Source organism: Tubulanus polymorphus, chromosome 5 (genome assembly GCF_964204645.1).
Source record: "Tubulanus polymorphus chromosome 5, tnTubPoly1.2, whole genome shotgun sequence".
In the NCBI taxonomy this organism is placed as follows: Eukaryota; Metazoa; Nemertea; class Palaeonemertea; order Tubulaniformes; family Tubulanidae; genus Tubulanus; species Tubulanus polymorphus.
In genome coordinates, this window is record NC_134029.1 from 3,001,030 (window position 1) to 3,022,016 (window position 20,987).

Genomic DNA, 20,987 nt, shown 5'->3' on the forward strand with positions numbered 1-20,987 from the left:
AACAGCAGGCCGTTGTAATAACTTAGTCCTTCTAAAGCCACGATATGAAATAGATTAGGGTCATATTACATTTCTTCCCATGATTATATTCAGAAAAAAAGGTTTTTCACTTCATGAGCGTAGTGATATAACCTAGATATTTAGGAATTCCGGGTTTTTTCCTCATGACGTCATCTATTGACCCTGGATGATTAAATGGGATTCGAACCCGAGTTGCGTTGTATTCTTTACGCTCAAAAAGTGAAAAGTGGTGTCGGATATTTATTATAGCTACAGTCAACATCGTTGTGATTGCGGTTACGGCACGTATCTCAAGGTAGCCGAGCGCACATACAGATTCGATTCAAATCTGAAATTTTGATCTCTCGCACTATGATAAATAACCAAAATATCTTTCACTGATTGATCACCGATAGAAAGAGGGAAGAATGGATGACATAAAATTCTATCTATCCGCAAACGTAAATCAAATTGAAAAAACATTTACTTGTTCTCCTGAAACTCGGATAACTCTTTTCTGCGTATACTTTTGTCGCCTTGAACGCGATGTCAGCATTGAATTTATATCGCGTCCGAAACAACAAGAACAAGCAGATTCTTGCATCCTCAGTCTGAACGTAATCGAACTATTAACGAACAAGAGTTTCAAACAGGAGAAAAGTGATGTACGTTTCGTGAACTGGTGTAAACTGCCTTGCGCGATAAACCGAACTGACGGATTGATCTATTCGGGTCTTTGTAATATCTTGCGTTTGTTGGTTTTGATCGCGAAGAATTCGCAGTCCAGCAGTGATTCATCCGTTTTGGATCACGTACTCGGGCACAAAGATAACTGTTTAAAAGCTTGTGAACACGTGTCTCCCTGGACGACATTTTGCGAATCAAAAATACCGACACTGATCCGAGAAGTCGATCTTAGAAATAGATGCGATAAAGTGACAGTCGAAGAGTTGTGTATTCCCAGTCAACTGTTATCATTTGAGGATAATTTCTACAGTCATTTATCAATTCCTAATCATAATAAGATACTAATGAAAATGAAAAAGCGTGGTTTAATCGATGAATCATGCGTCTCTGTTCCGCATTATTTCGCCGAATCGGCAGAAATGATGTTGACTGATATCATTCTGTTTCCTTGTATACACCTGTATTTAGTAAGTAGGTTTGCGAGACTTTCAACTATGTACAGTCCAACCTCTAATGAACTTGGATTTAACCAACTTAGAATTACATTCTCTATTTCAGACTAGATACAAAAACTACTTAAGCAGTTTCCGCGTTCACCTACCCAAAGTATTTGAATGGTACACAAGGATGTGTAATATAAAGAGGGTTAATCAAGCCAGTATATTTATGGATTATAAACTATTGGATCTGGCTTCTGTCAAGAACGCGTTCAGTTGTGATTCAGTTTCTCTTGAAATTCATAGAGATGTTTTGACCAAAAGATATCGGTGAGTAAATACATTGACAATTGACTAGTGGATATTTATAATTCAAATAAGAGAGTTGTGGCTTTTTGACGATTCTCTGAAGCATTTTCTTTCTTTTAATCCATAATTGTGTTATTTTTTCAATGGATGATGTTGAGTTCTGAATTCACCGGAAAATTTCATTCTTTCAGAGAGAAAATTAATGAACGTTGGAAGTTGAAGGAAGATGATGTTAAACCAAGTTTACAATGTTTAGAGGTAACGTATTTATGAACACATTGTAAGTGATGATTGAGTCATTTGGACGGACAGCAATTCCAATGGATGCGACACTGGTTTGGATTATGTATTTCAGAATGCCAAAATCGAAGCTAAAATAGTTGATCATCCGAGAAGTTTGAATGATGGTTATAGATTAGACTGGTTATCTCTACCTCATTGCGCGCATCCCACATCGGGAGGACTTCCTGTGAATCGTGTCGATAGAAAATGTCAACAAATTGAAAACTTGGCGACTGCAATTCAACACATCGCAAAACCCGGAGATACTATTGTTGATTTTTGTTCAGGTGGAGTAAGTATCAGAGGAAAAACATTCTCGAAGAAATCATTAATTGGTTATTGTTAGCGGTCTCGGCAGGAAGGGGTGACATGCACTCTTTTCTCTCGTTAGTGCTCTATACTCTTCAAATTATGTGTATTTTCCATTAAAATAAGTAGGTAAATGGAAAATTCAATATTTATTTCATGTAAAAGCGGGATGATTACATTAATTAAGGTGCTATGTGCTAGGTCCACTGATAACACCTATCGAAAATAAAGTTTTTCATTCTTCCTATATGGTCACCATGGCGGATATTTTGGCTTTCTTGTTAGTACATTACACATGACACGCCGAGTTGACATACGTGGTGTTTCACTGCTTTCTATTTATGATTGTTTTAATGGTACTTTCTAACAGGGTCATCTTGGAGTAGTTCTCGCTTATTTGTTACCTGAATGTCATGTGATAATGATTGAAAACAAGGAAGAATCAGTTTCGAGAGCGAATAAACGTATTTTAGAACTCGGACTAAAGAATGCCACACAATATCAGGTAATGGTTTATCGACATTATTCAGGAATTTGATGAATTTATGTTCATTTGATCGTGCTTTCTATTTAGTGTAACATGGAATATTACAATGGACCGTTTGATATCGGTGTTTGTCTACATGCCTGTGGTGTAGCTACCGACATGGTGTTCGAACAGTGTAGAAAAAACAAAGCTTCATTCGTTATTTGTCCGTGTTGTTACGGGGGAATAAAAAAAGTTGGTAATATCGAGTATCCAAGGAGTGATACCGTGAAAAATGCCGGCATCAAGCAGGATGTAAGTATCCCTTCTTTTTGTAGAATAATGAAGTGTTGAAATCTCTGAATAACCATTGATGAAACACATGATAATCTAAGATGAAATCCTTCAATACAAAAGAAAGACTACGGTTGTCCGAAAAGTTTCCATAAGCTAATTATGTTATTCAACATCATGGCTATATCCTTATACCGGTAATCTTAAAAAGATGGCTATTAGGATATACTGATAGTTGAACGGCTGACTCAAATATTAGCTCACGGAAAATTTTCATTCTCAGTTTTCTTTCGTTTTGTAGTATGTTATCATATCACTAAATTTGCTGCTGTTGTTAAAGATGTTTATTCTATGTTTTAGGAATTGATAGTTCTTGGTCATGTTGCAGATCAAACTCAGGTCGATATTCCGCAGTATGAATTAGGTATGTGCCTCACTGCTCCTGTCAGATGACGTTATTCATATATAGCCCTCTTCCGCACACTATTATCCGATATATTCCTATTTTCAGGTGAGAAATGTATGGGATTGATAGATACAGATCGAGCGTTGTTTGCAGAGGAAAATAATTATGCGGTCAGTTTATGTAAACTGAAACCCACAACGTGTACAACGAAAAACAATCTATTAATCGGAATTTATAACGATAGACATTAAAATTAGTGAATTTTTGATAGAATGATTTTAGAATGTATTTTATCTGGTGTATTATCATTGTCTTCTTTGTGCCCTATTTATGGAAATAAATCATTCAATAATCTATTCTTGTATCAAAAATTTTTCTGTACTTCTTATTTCATTGTCTGTGTAATTTTCACCTGCATTATTGTATGATGCTGCCTGTGGAGGATGTCGTCAAGAGGATGAGGAGGAAATGAGCTAATAAACACTAGATTACTGAGCCACACTAGATTAACATAGTCACGTCATTGAAGTTTTCACTATTTCCGAGTCCAAAATTTCAATAAAATTAACTAAGCAAGAGTCATCAACACAATGAGGCTCCCAGCTATAACGACTTAAGCGAGTCACTTTCTAAGCTCCACGAATTTTCTAAAAATGGTTGTAATCACTTCTCGCACACTGTGGATATAATCGTCTCCCGTATGAATGTATCTTTGTGTTAAGGCTCCATCTTCTGAGACAGAAGAAAATGCCTTTGATTATAAATCCTGCAGCACTGACACCAAGAAACAACAATATACATACATAGGAATGTTTATTTCTAAAAATAACATTTTCTGTACAACTCCATCATTTTTATACATTTTAAATATCATTTGCATATTTCACTCAATGGTTTCTGTACATTTCTATTGCGGACACAGCAGGAAAAAATATCGAAAATGATTCTTTCTTTCCTACGGATCAGTATTATCATCGAGTTTCCGTAATTATGTTACAGTTTTATGACGTGTGTGTCTCAAAATGATGCGGTTCTGGAATTCAAAATACGTCGAACAAGCCTAAGCCTACATACATATGATTGGCCCGGTGCCATTTGCTCAAAAGTTGATCTAAGTGTTAACAATGCAGGCATTATGTCAGTTATCAATGGTTCAATTTAGCCAGCTTTTGAGCACCTGACCCCTGATTTCATTTCAGAAACCATCCTATAATTCTTAATCCCTTCCGGACCATTTTCTGTATTCAGTCAGTATTCGGTCGGCTTCAATTCACTTTAACCTACTTCAACCTAGCTAGGTGGGATTAACATTTCAATATCACATAATTAAATACACTACAACATGTCTCCTACAATCATCATCATAAAGCGTCGCACTTTCGTTTCGATTTGATTCAAAAATCTAAAATAAATGCTTTAGCCTAAAAAAATCAAATAGGCTTACCCGGTATACAGAGAATAAAAATATAATTCCTATGGGACAGCCACAAATGATATACAAGTTTAGAACAGATCTATCAGTTACTGGTTCATACGCCAGTGTCATACGCACACCGGTTGTGTTGACATTTACTAAATTTATTTTTAAATTAAAGCTATATTTTTGCCATGTATGAAAAATTATAGCGACCTCATAAACCCCCGCCCGGTACCCCTTATTGAATAAACACGAACAAATGCGACATAAATGCTTAGTAAAAGCTATATGAGCTCGGTGAAAACTCATCAAGTTGGATTTGTAGTTTAGCAGTTCAATCATTTTGTTGTCAATGATGAAACTTTTCAGTATAATTCTATGATGAAGTTTTTATTGCTGCTCAGAGATTAAGAGCCACAAAATTATTATTACTAGAAGAACTAAATCTATCTATAAATGCGTTTTTCCGATAATAAGAGAATTTACTATGAAAACTGATAATGAAATGAGTCCGAAAATCAGTTGGAAAGTACCACCGGTATTACTTATAGGACCTAAATTTCCACTGCTGTTAATTTCTCGTGTTCATTTCCAATTATTTCACTCTATCTAGCAGTCACAACCACTGTAGAATTGGGACATGAATATACAATTGAAATCTGATAAACCTAAACTCTGATGACTATTACTCAAGGACAACAAACATATGTGGTCCCAATTCACGCGAGCAGATTTATATTCAGTTAGTGTATGCGTTTTACCGGGAGTTAGAAAAATATTCGCTAAAACCTGTTCATTTCCGTATAAAAATAAACGTTTTTACATCATCATAGATTCTGCAGTTAACCCCGACCCCTGTTTTCGAAGCCTTATTTTCCACTCTACAGCAATTTCTCTCAGCTTTACGATCAAAACTAAAGCTAATAATACACAGTCCATTCCAGTAACGAAACCAATTGATGAGAACACTGTTTACTACGATAACATTGTGATATGTATGGAATCATTGGAAATATGCAAATTTGATATCTATTCATGAAGGCAGCAGTACATTATTAGTGATACAAACTCTCTCCAAACTGCACCTTTTTAACTACTACAACACTTGCCACCACTAACATACTGCCGACCGATGATCATGATATTTGTAACTTTTTGAGGAATTTTTTTAATCGTATTTTCCTCGTTTTTCATTATTTTAATTATAAAATCCGAACCATTCTGCCGCTACTCAAGCAGGTTCGCGGAAATAACGTTCCCTCCGCACGCCCCGCCCCCTCAGTCAAAAACCTCGTACGTTAATGATATCAATATATGTTCGTACAGAAGCCGTTTTGACAGCCGCGCGCAAAAGTCTCGTTTAAAAATATACAATGCATACGAATAAATACTGGTTGCTTTTTTTACAAAACAAAAAAAAAATTCTCATATATAATAATAATAAACAACAATGTCTTTCTTATTATTTTATGTACACAGGTTTTTTTAAACAAATCTCTTTCAAACGAGCAACATATAACAATTGCCGATTGTTTAATTCGTCTTTTACTACCGACTTCCCGATAACAGTACTCATTTATCATCCTTTCTTTCTTTAGAACAGTTTTTAACCCAGAGATACTAGCGAGTGAACTATTTCAAATACCCCACCAGCGCGAGACTAACCTGCGTAAACTGATCTGAAGCCAGTTGCACGAAAAACAGTTTCGACTCTTCGATCAAATTAATTTCTTCATCAAATTCAGTTCATCTCAAATCGCTTTAGGAGTTAATCGTGAAACGGGTCCTGTCTTTAAAAAAATCTATACAATCGCTTTACTATATCGTATGAAAACGAACCACAATTTCAGAAACCAGTATTTTCGAAGTAAAACTGCAGGGTTTTGATTGACCTCAACTAGTATTCAGAGACCATCGTTATAAAATACAAATCATTATACTTACTCATCGTAATAATAATAATTGTCAAAAAATACCGATATTTTTTCCAGCGCCAGCATCGACGACATCGTAGCGTTCAAAATATATAAAACGATTATTCTTCATCAGACACGATGACGAGAATCAACAGATACAACAATAAGTTCAGTTCTTACCGCCGCGCGCCACAACGCGCATCGTCAATTCGTGCCAGATCATTACAGATGCATCATCGATTCTCACCAGACCACGATCAAATGCATCATCAATTTGCACCAGATTATCATCAGACGCATCATTAATTAGCAACGGAAAATCACAGATGCATCGACGATTCCTGCGTTGGTTATCCGGTTTGAAACTCGAAATAATCCACTGATACATCAATCATTAGGAATACAAGTGTCTCTATAAGTTATATACAGGCTTATAATATTATTAATATATTAAGGTCTTTTCATATTGAAGTCGTGGCAGTACAGTCAGTGTTTTATAACCAGTATAGCTGGATTTTACGTCGTATCATCGGTATTTCCCGCACGACTGATCGAGATGACAACGTCGTTTGACTATGTCGATGAAGATGCCAGCTCAGACATGTGACTAGCGTGAAGAACTTCGTTGAACGCGGAATCGAAACATTGTTTCAATTCGGCGTACGAGACGAGTAAAACGGTCTGAGCGTCGCGTGACATCAGGCAGATCTTTTCATGAGTACCGGCGTCCAACTAGAAATATATGGTATCAATACATTAAAAACCGGCTAATCGTTGAACATACCGCTGGTAAGAATTATAACACAGGCTGCCTACATTCCAGGGCTAAGTTTCATAGATGTGGAAGAAAAGTAATCCCTGGGAATATTTTGAAATTTGTCAGTTATAACCATGGTTTCTCATTGTTACTATGGTGGTTGTCACCCGGATTGAGGATTTACCCCTAGGGATAACTTTGATACTCAGTCTATGAAACCGGGCCCTGGGTATTAGGGTTGTCAATGGAAAAAGTTTCAAATTTTCAAAGTACTTTCACAATTTAGAAGTTTGTAAGGAATCGAGGAGGCATAGGAATCGTGTAACACTAAAATTTACAAACCTTATTCAAACTCTGTACGATATGAGCCATGTCGATCCATGGCGCTCCGTTCTCATCCACTTGATGGAAAACATAATCTCTGAATAACTTTAACATGTATCGATCTCCGGTTTCAGACCAACTCGGATCCATATTGAACCTTGAAATTAAATACCCGTAACATACTTCACATCATATACACTCTAGAATTATCTGAGATTGGTTGTATAATCTAGTTCAAAGTCGATTAAAGATATCTTCATTGGGGGCAGTTGCTTCCCAAGAGGTTCCTCGTGTCACTCGTCAAAAGCATTGAACGAGACACCAAAAACTCAATATTCTATGACTTTTGTGTGATTTTCCATGAAAATCAAGATTTCACAATCGGTAAATAAAGCCAGAATTCCCGATCTGTAAGAATGCTGCTAGTCTCAATAAGAGAAAGTGTTTTTCTACTTACTCTTGTCTCTCATTGATGATTCCGAGTTTTGTGATGAGTCGACACAATCTACTGTTCTCAATCTCCTACAAAAACAACACAATACATTCAATCTGTGATCTACATCATAAATATCGTCGACAGAAAGTGATGACGTACCTTGGCGAGTTCGTTTTCCAGAAGATCATTACGGATCTGTGCGGCTTCGAGTTGTGTATAGAAACGAGCGCCGATCATCGGCATGATGTCATTAACGCTCCTAATCCGATTGTGATTACTCAATAAATAACTGAAAATACAATTTATATTTATCAGAAACATGTAATTTAGCCACCATAGATTCCATGAAATTAAGGCAGGTATTGATTAAGCGTATCCTGGTTTTTAGGAATAGCAATTTCCGACTACAAACTCTCTACCGGCAGCTTCGTCATGTATGACGTTTACACAGGGTAGCCATTTTTATTCGACTCACTTTTTCCCCCGACTATTCCCAGACATGCTCCTTGTATTAACTGACTTGATCCGCTAAAGTTTCGATCGATCAACACAGTCAAATATGTAAGAAATAGATGGAAACTGTTTGATCTCAACTAATCTCCCAGACTTTCTACCTTTTTTTAAAGAAAAGAAATTCCCCTGGTTTTTGTGTTACAGACATACTATTCTAGAATAGGTAAAGCATATTGTGGTCGAACGAACACACCAGAAGAGAGTTCTAGAATCAGTAGGAACCAATCAAAACCTGCCTAAATATTAATGTTATGCTTCAAAATTAATGAAGCTGTAAAGACTAAACTCACAGTATCAGATTTTTCAGATCTGCAGAATAATTTCGGGCGACCAAATCAACAGATGCCTGTAAGTGTTCACGCTGGATTCCCATTACTGAATTACACGCTAATGCTAACACTACCTTACCCAACGAAACCATATCCTCTTGCTAGAACAAAACAATACATTCTACCATTAATACAAATATATACCGTTAGAAACAGCTTATTATCAAACACGGTTTTCGATAACAGTTACTATTTATACAACTACCGGTCTAGAGTAGATACTATTACCTGGTAATGGGGCATTAAGCCCATCGGATTCGACTGGGTCGCATCAAAACCCAAAACATCGAAGATGCCAACGCAATTCAACCATAGTCTGAAAAATAATCCACCAAAACTAATTCAGTCTAATTCGGATAGCGAACTCAAAACAGGTGACACAGAATGCTATAATACTCCGCTCAATGACAGCTTCACATACGTATTGATCAATCGATATCATTTACAGCTGTTTCACGTACGCATTAAAACAGTAACAGTTTGCGTGGAAATTTAAAAAAACTCTCATTCGACGCGCCGCACGACGCACCTTGATTTTCCCTGTAGGAGAATCTTCGTAGGATCCATGACGCGACACGCGAGGCCGGCGGCGTGGATCGTTCTCAGGGCAGACGTCAACTGAACGATGTAATTCCATATGAGACTTTCCGGTAGAAGAGTCGTCTGTCTGACTCCACCTGCTGCAGCTCCTTACAAAATAATCAATACATTCACTGTAGTGAAACTTACTATAACCGAAACAAGTTCTACACGATCCAGTTCAATGAAATCGAGAACAGCCCTAATGTTGAATTCAGAAAATCAAACCCGGGTACTTCAAATTTTACCCTGGGGATTGTGCGTTGAATCGAGTAAACTATTGGATTAATGTCAAAACTGGTCTTTAACCCTTTCAGTGCGTCTACACCGCAGTGCGGTGTATAAATCAGTGATGGATTTTGCTAGAACACCGCACTGCGGTGTATTGATGTAATTAGTAATTTGTAATTATCCCTATTGAAAAATGGCAGAAAGTGTCAAACATAGTGAAATACTAGTAACTAACGATACACCGCACTGCGGTGTAGACGCACTATAGTGGTATTCCCATTGTTCAACACACTAGGGTGGAATTTTTTAGAATTTTCAAATTTTCTCCAGCACTATAGGGTATTAATTAGTCAGCACTGAAAGGGTTAAAACAGTTCAGATTCATGATATTTTAGCTTTGAAATGTATCATAACTGAAAAATAATATCTGATCATATGCCTGTGAACACCTATCTATTTATTACTAACTAAACAATACACACAACATGCCTTCATTCATTAAATCAATTTTCACGCGCCTGTGTTACCTTTTTAAATAACGCGTATCGTTAACTTCTATTGAACTACATTTTTTCCTTCTAAAATCAATATTTCAATGAGGCAGACGCTTTGTGATAGAAGGGTGGTGTTCATTATAAATCTAACTACAGTATAATGAGATAGAAACCATCTGCGCACTGCATATACCTGATAATAACAACACCCATTACAGTTCAAAACAACCAAATTTCAAAGATTCTTTATCACATTTTATCAGCAATGATCGGGTTCAGCACCAAATAATCTACCAAATCTTATGACTTTCCGTGTTATTTCTTGACCCTTAATTCCAAATCTCAATTGCTTTCTAGATTAATACTAGGGAATTTCAACTCATGCGAGAAAATTGTCTGAGCCGAGAAAAATATTCTCAATAAAATGACACCATCATTTGCGTGCATTTTACTGATTTCGAGCTAAGGGCACTCCTAAAGAACACTAAAATTCCCTGACTTTCAAAAATCATCATTCCCTGACTTTCCTGGAATTATTTTTCACTGACCCCGGGAGCCCCGATTGATTTTATCTTAACAGATTGATGTTTACCTTTGCCGAAATGCCTTCCCGATGAAGCATTGGTTGCGCCCACATTACTGAATGGATTGTTAAAACCGTTTAATCTGCCCTGCATGAAATGTCGATGCATCAAAGTCTCGGATCCGGCGTGGAAATCATACACAAACACAATCGCTATCAAATCAAAAACAAAACAATAACAACAATGATATGTAGGTGGTCAGAATTTCGTTATTTTTAGGAGTAATTCAGCTGATAAAGGAGCATTCAAGTCAACATTCAAACAGTTATGGTAGCAAGGTCAGTGTACAGTATCAATATTAATCGTTCACAGCAATAACCTGTTTGCGCAATTCTGATAGGTCCATAAACTGCGTTTCGGGCTTATTGACCAATTCGCATTAAGAACACCGAAATTGATATCGAATCGGTTCTCGATCATAATACCGCAAATCAGCCGTATCGGAATCGGAGTCTAGTATCACGTTAAGTACTTACAGTGGTCACCGAATGATTTAGTTGTAAATACTTCTCTCAATTGGACAATGTTTGTATGCTGCAACTTCTTCCACATATCAATTAACGACATACACTTCGTATTAGTCAAACGATAACCTGCAAAACAATCATTCAGTAATCAGTAATCAGTAGTTTCAACGTTGTGACAATTGTCGCGGAATGAGGCTTACCGTGAATTCTTCTGAGACAATAGATCAGCCCATCTTTAGTATTGTGAGCTTTATAGCACGTAGTCGGGTAGCCGAATGTGGATGACTTGTGTAGACTGTTTGAAGGTGGTGGTTCAAGTGGATATAAACTCTCATAGTTATCAACGCGTACCGGTATATCTGTTAAAAATAACATCGTCAAATTCATACCATTGTCGATCATTTGAGGACTGGTTTTTCTTTTACACGTATTCATGTTGAATTATTAGTTACGTATGAGGACACATTTATTCTATAAAATTAAGATATTCAAACTGTCGGCAAAGAACATCAAAATGATTTATTCTTACCTGGAACAGAATCAGGATCGATTTGAAGCATTGTTACTGCTGATCTATTCAACATTTCCTGAAATTACACAAATTGTAATTTGATTAATATTCTTTACTCTAGCTGATGATAATTCTTAGCCAAGTTTCCATTGAACACATTCCAGTTTAGGAAACAGCAATTCCGAATTGAAATCTGATCAGTATTTGTCACGATGTTGAAACTACTGATTACCGATCAAATTTTAATCCGGATCTCAATGCCTTAAGAAAATGAAAGCAAAATTTGAATGCGTACCATTTTAATTTCCTCGGAACAGGCAAAACTCGCAAGCGTTGGTCTCGGTTTCATGTGAGCGATGTGAGGTGGAACCCCTGGATACATACTCAAACTAGGCAGCATCTAAACATAAATATCAGTTGAATTGAAAAAGGTTCATCCGTACAGATAGATAGATTTTAAACAATGAAAATGCACGATCAGATCGGTATTGACTGCCCTACCCTAAACAGGGATCATGGTTGATATCTTATTACATGATAATTCATTACGTATTGAAAGATCCATGGATTTGGACTAAGTTTTCTTGAAAATTTGAATACTTTCAACACTTCAAATCTCTAAGTTGATATCAGTTGAAATCTGTTTAACCATTGTAAATACAGAAACTGAACGCATTTGTATTTCTCACGTACCACTCCCTGGACTTGTTGTGCCAATGCGTCAGGTGTGAAGAAGTAAGTTGTGCCACCGACGTTTTCGTGAAAGGTCGCCGCCGGGTTGTTTCCATTGTTGTTGACCATCTCAGGTTTTTTCAACGGTTGCGGTGATTTATTGCGCCGCTGAGCCAGCGGGGATTGTGTTGGTGAAAGTCCCGGACTCGCGACCGGACTTGTTCCTGCCGACATAGGCATAACTGAAACATAACATACACTACACGGTTACCGACAGCATCTCCGGATTAGAAACAGTTCTTTCCCAATTAGAGACTGTTCTCTCCAGATAAGAAACAGTTCTTTAGGGTAGAATTACAACTCTAAGGGTTGGAATATAAGAAAGAGCTGATGTAAAATATCAGGTTTTTAGCAGTCAGACTGAGGAAAAAGTCAGCACTATTTCTAGTTCAATTTCTACGATCAAATTTGACATTTCAAAACAATCATTTTTTTACGAACTCACTTGTGACTAGAAAGACACATAGATCTTTATAGTATAAAATATGTCAGTACAAATTTCCACAAAAAATAAGCTCTTTTCAGCACTTTTTCAGGATTTACCCGAGAGGTAAGCAAGCACCAATCAGGGCCTTTCCAGAATTTTCCATAAGTCAGAACTTGTCAGACTTGCTCAATTTATCATTTTGTTCTATTGTTAGGGGAGGGGGTATATACTTACTGCCGGCAGTTGTATGCTGACTAATATGGTTAGCAGTAGTAGTAGCACCTGTTAACATATGACCATACGTTGAACCGAACGACGGTGTACTAGCACTATGAGACAGTGTACCGGCCACAGATGATTTAGCTGCACTGAATTCAACAGATGTCGGAGCGTGTAAGCCATGATGCTGCATCAATAAACAGAAACAATGACTATTCATTCATTCATTCATTCATTCATTCATTCATACCGGAGGTGTTTAATCATATCTAACAATCTACTCTGTGCGAGTATAAATAAACAATGTACTCCGAGAATCCATGACCTGATTCCACAATTGTGGGTTCGGATTTCAAATTCAAACTTCCATTTTCCCTGAAAGTTTCCCTCATTCCGGAGTCACAACCATTCCCTCGTGAATTCTGTTTCAAAACTGACCTTGTTATTGATATCCAAACCGTTCAAACCGTTTTCCAGCGAATCGACGACGTTCGCTTCCATCATCGCCGCGTTCTGCGGCGCTACGAGATATTTGCCCTGGTTATCGGACACCGATCGTAGGGGACTAGACCGCTGCGTCGTATTTTTCATCCTCTGTAACAGAATAATTCATTAAAATTAATTAATAAAATATATTATAGGCTAATACAGGGTCCATACAGATCAGTAATTCCTGGATGGAGTTTTAAACGAGAAAATTTCATATTTCAAGGAAGCATCTACATCACTTTCATATCCCAATTACTGTCAACTCCTCCTAAATCAGTTCTGTTTATCTCGGTAATTCTCTGTATAGTTATTATGTACAGGGTCCATCCAAATATTTGAGTTCAAACTTCCTAATCATTGATAGATAGCGTTTGTGATATAAAGAGCAAGTACAAACCAGTATTGAATTGAAATCGGGTAAACCAGTGCTAGCGCTGAATGTAGCGTTGAAAAACTCATCTCCATTGTTCGCTTCAGCTGAAAAATAGAATCACATGATAGATTAATCAGCTAAGCTACGAGCAGGAGGTCCTGAAGAGGGGGGTAGGATTCAGGACAGGAATCAACTGCAGGCCTCAGATTAAGAGACCAGTTTGAAATTCGAACGGAATGACGATCATGGTCTCCCTGGGCGACATTTAATCCGTATTTCCGTTCGTCAATATATCATTATATTACATCAATTTCTTCAGAAAAACTTTTACTTTGAGAAAAAAACGACGATTTTTCATGAACATTTTCAGCTTATGCACAGTAATGTTACGCTGAAAACCCCGCTCCACAGACATTCAGAAATGTAACGATGATTTCATCAATTATTCAAGCGCTATAAAATCCAGTAGGTGGCACCACGCGATGGTCATCGGAGGGGCATTTTTCAGCGTTACGCTTAGACAGTAGAACCAGCTGAGAATTGAATCACGCGCCTAGAAAGAAATAAATGAAGATTTTCGCAAAGGTTACACCACATTTAAGAACTTACGATTCGACGGTTGTTGCGGGATTGTCAAATTGGAATCGCCGACAATCAGATCGAACGGAGGAGTCGATCTATCAAACGGTGGCCGCGACTTCATCTGTTGTTGAGCCACTCGTAACCCTACGCTGTTAGGAGGCAGATCGTGATGCAGATATTGACAATCATCTCGATAAAAACATGAACCAGTATTCAGGTAGTATTTGCACGGTACTGATGATGCAGTAGCCTGTTTCTTCAGCGCAGTTCCACTAGTAGCAGCAGCAGGCACCGGGTTACTCATCCTGGTGCAGCTCACAGCATAGATTTACCACTCTATATCACTAGTACAATGGCTCTAATTAATTAAAAGCGTTAATTAATCACAGTTAAAACGATCCAGACTGCTGCTGTGTGTATTTTTGTTAAAGGCTGCGCGCGCATCTCTAACCCTTCAGTCGGTTGAGTATAAAATCATAATTTTTCATTTCGATAATGAACCGATGATGATTCAAAGCATAGTCGATGATTCAATGTAGAACCACTGATTCACGCCCCTTCCCTGATGTTTTCCTACGAATTTGTCTAGAATTGAGAGGTTTTCAGTTTTTTAACCAGATTCATTTCTATGCCCTGCTAAAAGTGAGATTGCTCAGCTTTCTTGAAAGTTTTATTTTTGATTTCATCTATCCTTTGGGCCAAACATTTGAGCACATTCTTTCTAAGCCTATCTCATAAATTCATCATTTCATTATGGTTTGATAAGGTTTTTTTTCAATCAGAATCGATCCGTAATCAGGTGGTTTTTGTGATTGGGTATGTTAGTTTTGCTCGTTCCCGCTAGGCGGCGCTGTGCCACACCCAAGGAAAATGGCGTTGATAAATAAGTGTATGTGTTTTTCCCTGAAATCAGGGACGTTTGCAAGCGCTTTGTGGGTAGCTGTAAGTATCTAGATATTCAATATTGATCCTCTTGTTAAATGGAGAAAGTGTTTGAGTAAAGCTTCAGATGTTTTATTGTCAATGACTCATTTGTTTTTGTCATTTCGGATTGAATTTAATCATATATTGTCATTATTGTGAGATATTTGAGGCGTATACTATTTTGCATTATTTTCAGATATCAGGATTCTTTGCTCTGCTGTTTGTAATATTGGACCAGGCAGCGAGTGATAGCTCGACATTTGAAATATCTGGATCATTCGTCACCGACTGGAGAGTATTGATTTGGAAACGTAAGTTATAGCCGATTTTATCATTATATGGATACACAATTTGTCACAATCATTCATCTTTCATATTTTGTGCTAGACCTGGAGAGTAGAGGCCAAAAGTTTGTTTGTTCCACTTTATTCTACATCACTCAGATCTTGGCTGCACCCCCCCCTAGTCAGTAACCTGTCTGTGGTTTAGTTTCACAATCGGATATTTTCACAAACCACAGTCAGGAATGGGAAGGTCATTTTTGTATGAAATCTTCGTCAGCCAATTTGACTGACGAGTAATTTGCCTGGCATTTCATTGTCTCTTAAGATATCCGTCTATTTTTTGTTGTAATCGACGCACAACAGATTCGTAGTTTGTCTGATACCTATAACACCTCACCTGACGATCTTAATCCATGTGCAAATCGGCCGTAAAGTGAGAGTAAATTTCCGTCGGGTCAACAGCTGCCATTTTGAAAATTACTGGAGGTGCTGGCACCTGTGGACTGAGGCGAGGACAACAGCACAAACTAACGAAGCGAAACGACGAAATTGAAAAAAATTAAGAAATCAACACTTATTCACATTTTTCTTTTACCAGAATTTATTATTTTATTATTTATTATGGAAAACACGAAGATTTGAAATATAAGTTGGAAAACCATCAAAAATAAAAATTGTCGTTTCGTCTCGGAAGTTTTATATAAATCCTTGTAGGTCCCCTTGTCTTATCATGCCACATGTGCAATACAGAGAAATGGCGGCCAATGGCGAAATTGGTGGGGAAATTAATTAATTTCTCAAAATAATGTTGATTAACCACTCGAAACATACATAAAATTGGATTATTTCGAAAGGTACCTGTGTTAGTTTGTGAATCAAGCCATTAATTGTGGACTGAAGTGAATAGAAAGTATACTTTTGAAGTGTTACTTTTTTCAACCGTGTTTTGGTCCTTGTCATCCCTAACGTTGGTATAAGCCCATCCGATTATAAAAAGCTTACCACCAACGATTAGGTAACTAACTACACCCCCCCCCCCCCCGGCTAGTTTGATTGTTCACGAAACCTCACAATCGGACAACCTTTGATGTATTGCTCATAGTCTTTAAGCAGCCTGCAGGACTTGAACCTGTTTGTCACTCAGTGCTGATGATAGTGAATTATACAACAGCATCATACCTATATCCTACTGAGCTTATAAAGCAACTTGAAAACCTTCTAAGATTTGGGTTGTTTTCACTTTCAGAATGGTTGGCGTGTAATATCGTAATGATATTTGCTCATATTGTACTAGTTGGTTTGTCAATAGCTGTTTGTGTCGCTCATAAAAATTGGGTAAGTTTTATTCTAATATTAGAATCCTTGGAAAACTTGGACTATTATGGAATTATTTTCAAGCAGCTAAAATCTTATATAATGTGAAATTATTCCTGGAAACTAATTAGATTCTGGGAAAGTATGAAAAAAATTGTCAAAATTCAATGTATTTGTTTCTGTGAAGATGGTACCTGGTTTGAAGACTTTGAATTTCAAAAAGGAACCCAGTGTGCAAAATTTACATATTTCATGTAGGCCATCAGGCTATCAGGACATTAGCACTTGGATGTCTCCACTTAAGTCAATTAGTCCAGGGCTCAGTTGCAGGGCTTGAGTTGCGGCTTTAAAATGGTCTTAAATCTTAAAAACTAGCCTCAAGTTGTAAAATTGACTGAAGAAATAAGTTGTTCTGCCTGGTCTTAAATCTAAGCCATGACATTACAACCTGGAATAGGCCTATAGTAGAATTGTAATACTGGATCTTGGCCATTTGTCACAAAATGCCTGTATGTAGGAAATATTGTTTTTGTTGTAGGTGATCTATACACAAATTCCACTATTGAAAGCCTGGTATTGGATGATGGCTATCTACATTCTGTGTGAGTTTATTATAGCCCTGTATGAGTTCACCTGGTACGGCAAGAATTTATTCGTAAGTATAATCACGAAGACATGAAATCAATCGTATACAAATCACTGTTTGAATATTTGACCGTTTTGGTGTTATTTTTTGTAGCGTATCTTGTCGATGCCATGGTTAACGTTTATATTTTTCTTCTGGCTGATCCGAACCATTTTCAACGTAAGTGAAATATTTCCGCGGACTGTCTCTGAATTTCATTGTTTCTCAAGATATTTCGTTGTTTCTGTAGGTTTCCATTGTTTCTATAGACGTTTCATTTTTTGTGACTTTCATTGTTTCTGTAGATGTTGGCGCTGGTGTGCGTGTTGTCGCGCGTTCAGGACATCGAATACGACTTGGAACACGGCGACAAGAAAGACATCACAACGAGTTTCGGAGTAGATACGTCTTACCCGTACGCAGCTGGTTATGGATACGATGGATACGACTACAGTGATTATCCTGGATACGGATACGCGGAAGGTTACGACGGTCAGGGTTACCCGGCAGATGGACAGGGATACCCGACCGACGCGTATGGATACCCGGTCGAAGGATACGATTACGATCGCACTTACGAAGGTCAGGGTTATTACGATGGGAAAGGTCAAGGTGAGGGATCATCGTCGTACGGTCGTGGCTACGATTCGTATGGTTATCGTATTGAGAACACTCAAGCTGATTCCGCTGTCTAGAAATTACTGACCAACATTGGAGACTTTACTTTATTATGATATCGTATTACCTATGTTTTATATTTATAAGCTGAAGTCGATGATTCATTTCTTCATGTAATCTTTTTTATTGATTTTTTAAATGTGCGTAATTACGATTTATAATCTTAACAATAATTTCAGATTTTTTATAATCATGAATTATGAATGAAATGACTAATTGGTGTAAATATAGTGTTATTTAAACTTTGAGGTAATCATTTTTAAAACATTCCACTATCGCAGAGAATTTTGAATCAATTTGAAATAAGTAGAAATAAGTCATATCAATATACATATATATATATATATAACTATTTATTTCATGCCCTGGAAGGAATATAAGTATGTACATGCTAAATAGAATTAAGTCCCTTTGCTTTTAATAGCTATGAGTTTAAATTGTGTGTGAAGGAATAGATAAAAAATACTGACATTTCCGTCCAGGAAAATTGATTATCCATTTAGAGTAATTGCCTATAGTTTCGGTATATTCTTTCTTACTACATTCCAATTGTTCACAGATCCATCCTGTATTCTCAAAATTTATATATAAAAATATTATTCTCTGTATACAGATATTTTTACGCGTAAATAAAACTTTTATATAAAATTTGTGTTGATATTTGTATGGATAATTGACGTCATAATCATCGGAGGAATCTTTTGCAGTTCTTGAAGTTATTGCATAAGAACGTACCCAGCCATACTTGTGGGATTTGAACACGAGATTTCAGTTTCGTAGACTGGTTGCCTGTCCATTCGATAGACTGGTTGACTGCCAGTGCAGGTGTTGCGTGCCGAATAGGAATCGTGCCATCTGAGAATATATGCGCACTACTCTAAATTTAAAATTGCTTTGGCGAAACGATGATTTTAGCGGGCTACCGGCGCTTCGCGCCGGTAGCCCGCTAAAATCTTTCCTCTTTCCTCTTTCTTTTCTTCTCCCCCTTCTTCCCATTTCTTCTATAGAATTGTATAGAAAATGAATTCATAGATATCATCTGATATCATATCCGTTTCTTTGCTAGAATTTTAGATGATATCAGAATATTAGCCTGCCCAGATTAGGCAAGCCGCAACTATATACTTTTTTTCTGAAAAAATAAGCTTTAGAGAAAGACTAATTCCTTGCTTAAAAAAGAAAAAGCAATCTTAATATGAAAATAAACAAGTTGTCTTTTGAGTTCTGATATGGCTACCGCCTGCTTTTCGATTATGCGCATCTTCTTTTTCCCAAAATATCAAGACATCATATATATAGTTGCGGGACCCATCAAAAATTAGGAATATTTTATGTTACGGATGAAACTCCAGGGCCGAAATACCCAATTCTTTTTCGGATCCAAGCTCCAGGGTCGAACTAAAACCCATAAAACTAACGACGACTCCAGACGTATAATATTACAAAGCACGTACATTTATTAAAGTACTGTGGCTGGGACTCACTGTGGTCAGTCAACAGATATTTATTTAGGTACAGTTTATAGGGGTAAGTCAAGTATAAACACTGAATCATTCACACTTATAACAGACTGAAGTCAGTATACCGTATAAACACTATACATACCATAACTATTCAATAACTGGGTAACACAACTGGGTAACATTTATAATTCCATGTTTTGATGATAAATTGTGACTTATAGCCAACCGCTTACTTTCTGGAAAGATAAATCGTTACGCTGTAGAAATGCGCTGTTAGGATTTACGAACAGAATTAGGCCTAACATCCCCAAATGCTTCATTCATAATTCAAATTCCGTATAAATGTTAAACATTCGCGCTCGCAACTTGATTTTTTTTGTCATGGTATTTTGATGAGCTGAATTTTTGGAAGTTTCAATTTCCTCTACGCCACCAACTAATGATTTGTCTTGGTCTTGTATAAAGTTTTTTCATGAAATGTTTAATATTAGAGAAATTTTGTTCGTCACCTAAAGCAATTTTCAAAAATTGATTGGATATCATAAGGTGATTTCTAACAATGCGGTTCGTAGGCCTACAATCATCCTCCCAGATTCGGTATTCTTCATGTAAAATGAGATGGCTCCTAAATTCATCTGCTTTCAGTTTGACTTTGATTTCTTTTGGGAAACGGTGATTTCATTTCAAAATTATATAGGCCTTCCTCGTTATCGGAGTTGCAATATTTCTATTTCTTGAAGTGACGGCTTTGTATGCGGACGATATGACAATCAAGAATAGGAGATAATCATATTTTTCTATCTACTAACAGAATAATTTGATTGAACTTCTATGGTTACGCGTTTTCGAGCGAATATGCGCCGAACCTTAACGCCGAACCAATCATTTTTCCGACTTCCTATTATATCATATTCAATCGTGTGGTAAGTTTATATACTGGCATGTGTTACTGCAACTAGGCCTGGGGAACAGTTGGATCACCGAAAAAACGTATCTGCTGCAGATTATCTGAGCGCTTGTATTTTTTTTTCAAATTTTCTGGCACGACCGAGACAATAGGCCTACTCTAGTGCTCAGCTGCTCAGAATCAAATTGTTGCAAAAACATCAACAAACACTATCAAGTCGAT

General features: G+C 37.1%; 3 protein-coding genes across 3 annotated transcripts; 2 read left to right on the forward strand and 1 right to left on the reverse strand.

Annotated features, from left to right (window-relative positions):
• The first annotated feature begins 374 nt into the window (after positions 1–374).
• On the forward strand, positions 375–3,508 carry LOC141905817 (glutathione S-transferase C-terminal domain-containing protein-like). The gene is made up of 8 exons (XM_074794864.1): positions 375–1,154; positions 1,246–1,454; positions 1,625–1,691; positions 1,789–2,007; positions 2,395–2,529; positions 2,599–2,805; positions 3,145–3,208; positions 3,296–3,508. Exons 1-8 carry the CDS (start codon positions 429–431, stop codon positions 3,439–3,441), a joined length of 1,773 nt encoding a protein of 590 aa, XP_074650965.1. The 5' UTR covers positions 375–428; the 3' UTR covers positions 3,442–3,508.
• Positions 3,509–4,031: 523 nt separating this feature from the next.
• LOC141905116 (PAN2-PAN3 deadenylation complex subunit pan3-like) lies at positions 4,032–14,991 on the reverse strand. Its single transcript, XM_074793883.1, has 17 exons — positions 14,598–14,991; positions 14,013–14,092; positions 13,565–13,720; positions 13,142–13,313; positions 12,442–12,662; positions 12,044–12,148; positions 11,767–11,824; positions 11,438–11,596; positions 11,247–11,363; positions 10,779–10,922; positions 9,412–9,571; positions 9,111–9,198; positions 8,844–8,983; positions 8,200–8,329; positions 8,062–8,126; positions 7,623–7,761; positions 4,032–7,255 (listed from the first exon to the last, which is right to left on the reverse strand). Exons 1-17 carry the CDS (start codon positions 14,872–14,874, stop codon positions 7,097–7,099), a joined length of 2,370 nt encoding a protein of 789 aa, XP_074649984.1. The 5' UTR covers positions 14,875–14,991; the 3' UTR covers positions 4,032–7,096.
• Positions 14,992–15,423: 432 nt separating this feature from the next.
• Positions 15,424–19,017, forward strand: LOC141905687 (uncharacterized). The gene is made up of 6 exons (XM_074794661.1): positions 15,424–15,512; positions 15,691–15,805; positions 17,025–17,113; positions 17,631–17,747; positions 17,832–17,897; positions 18,023–19,017. The coding sequence occupies exons 1-6, from the start codon at positions 15,441–15,443 to the stop codon at positions 18,410–18,412; spliced, it is 849 nt and encodes a 282-aa protein (XP_074650762.1). The 5' UTR covers positions 15,424–15,440; the 3' UTR covers positions 18,413–19,017.
• The last annotated feature ends 1,970 nt before the right edge of the window (positions 19,018–20,987 follow it).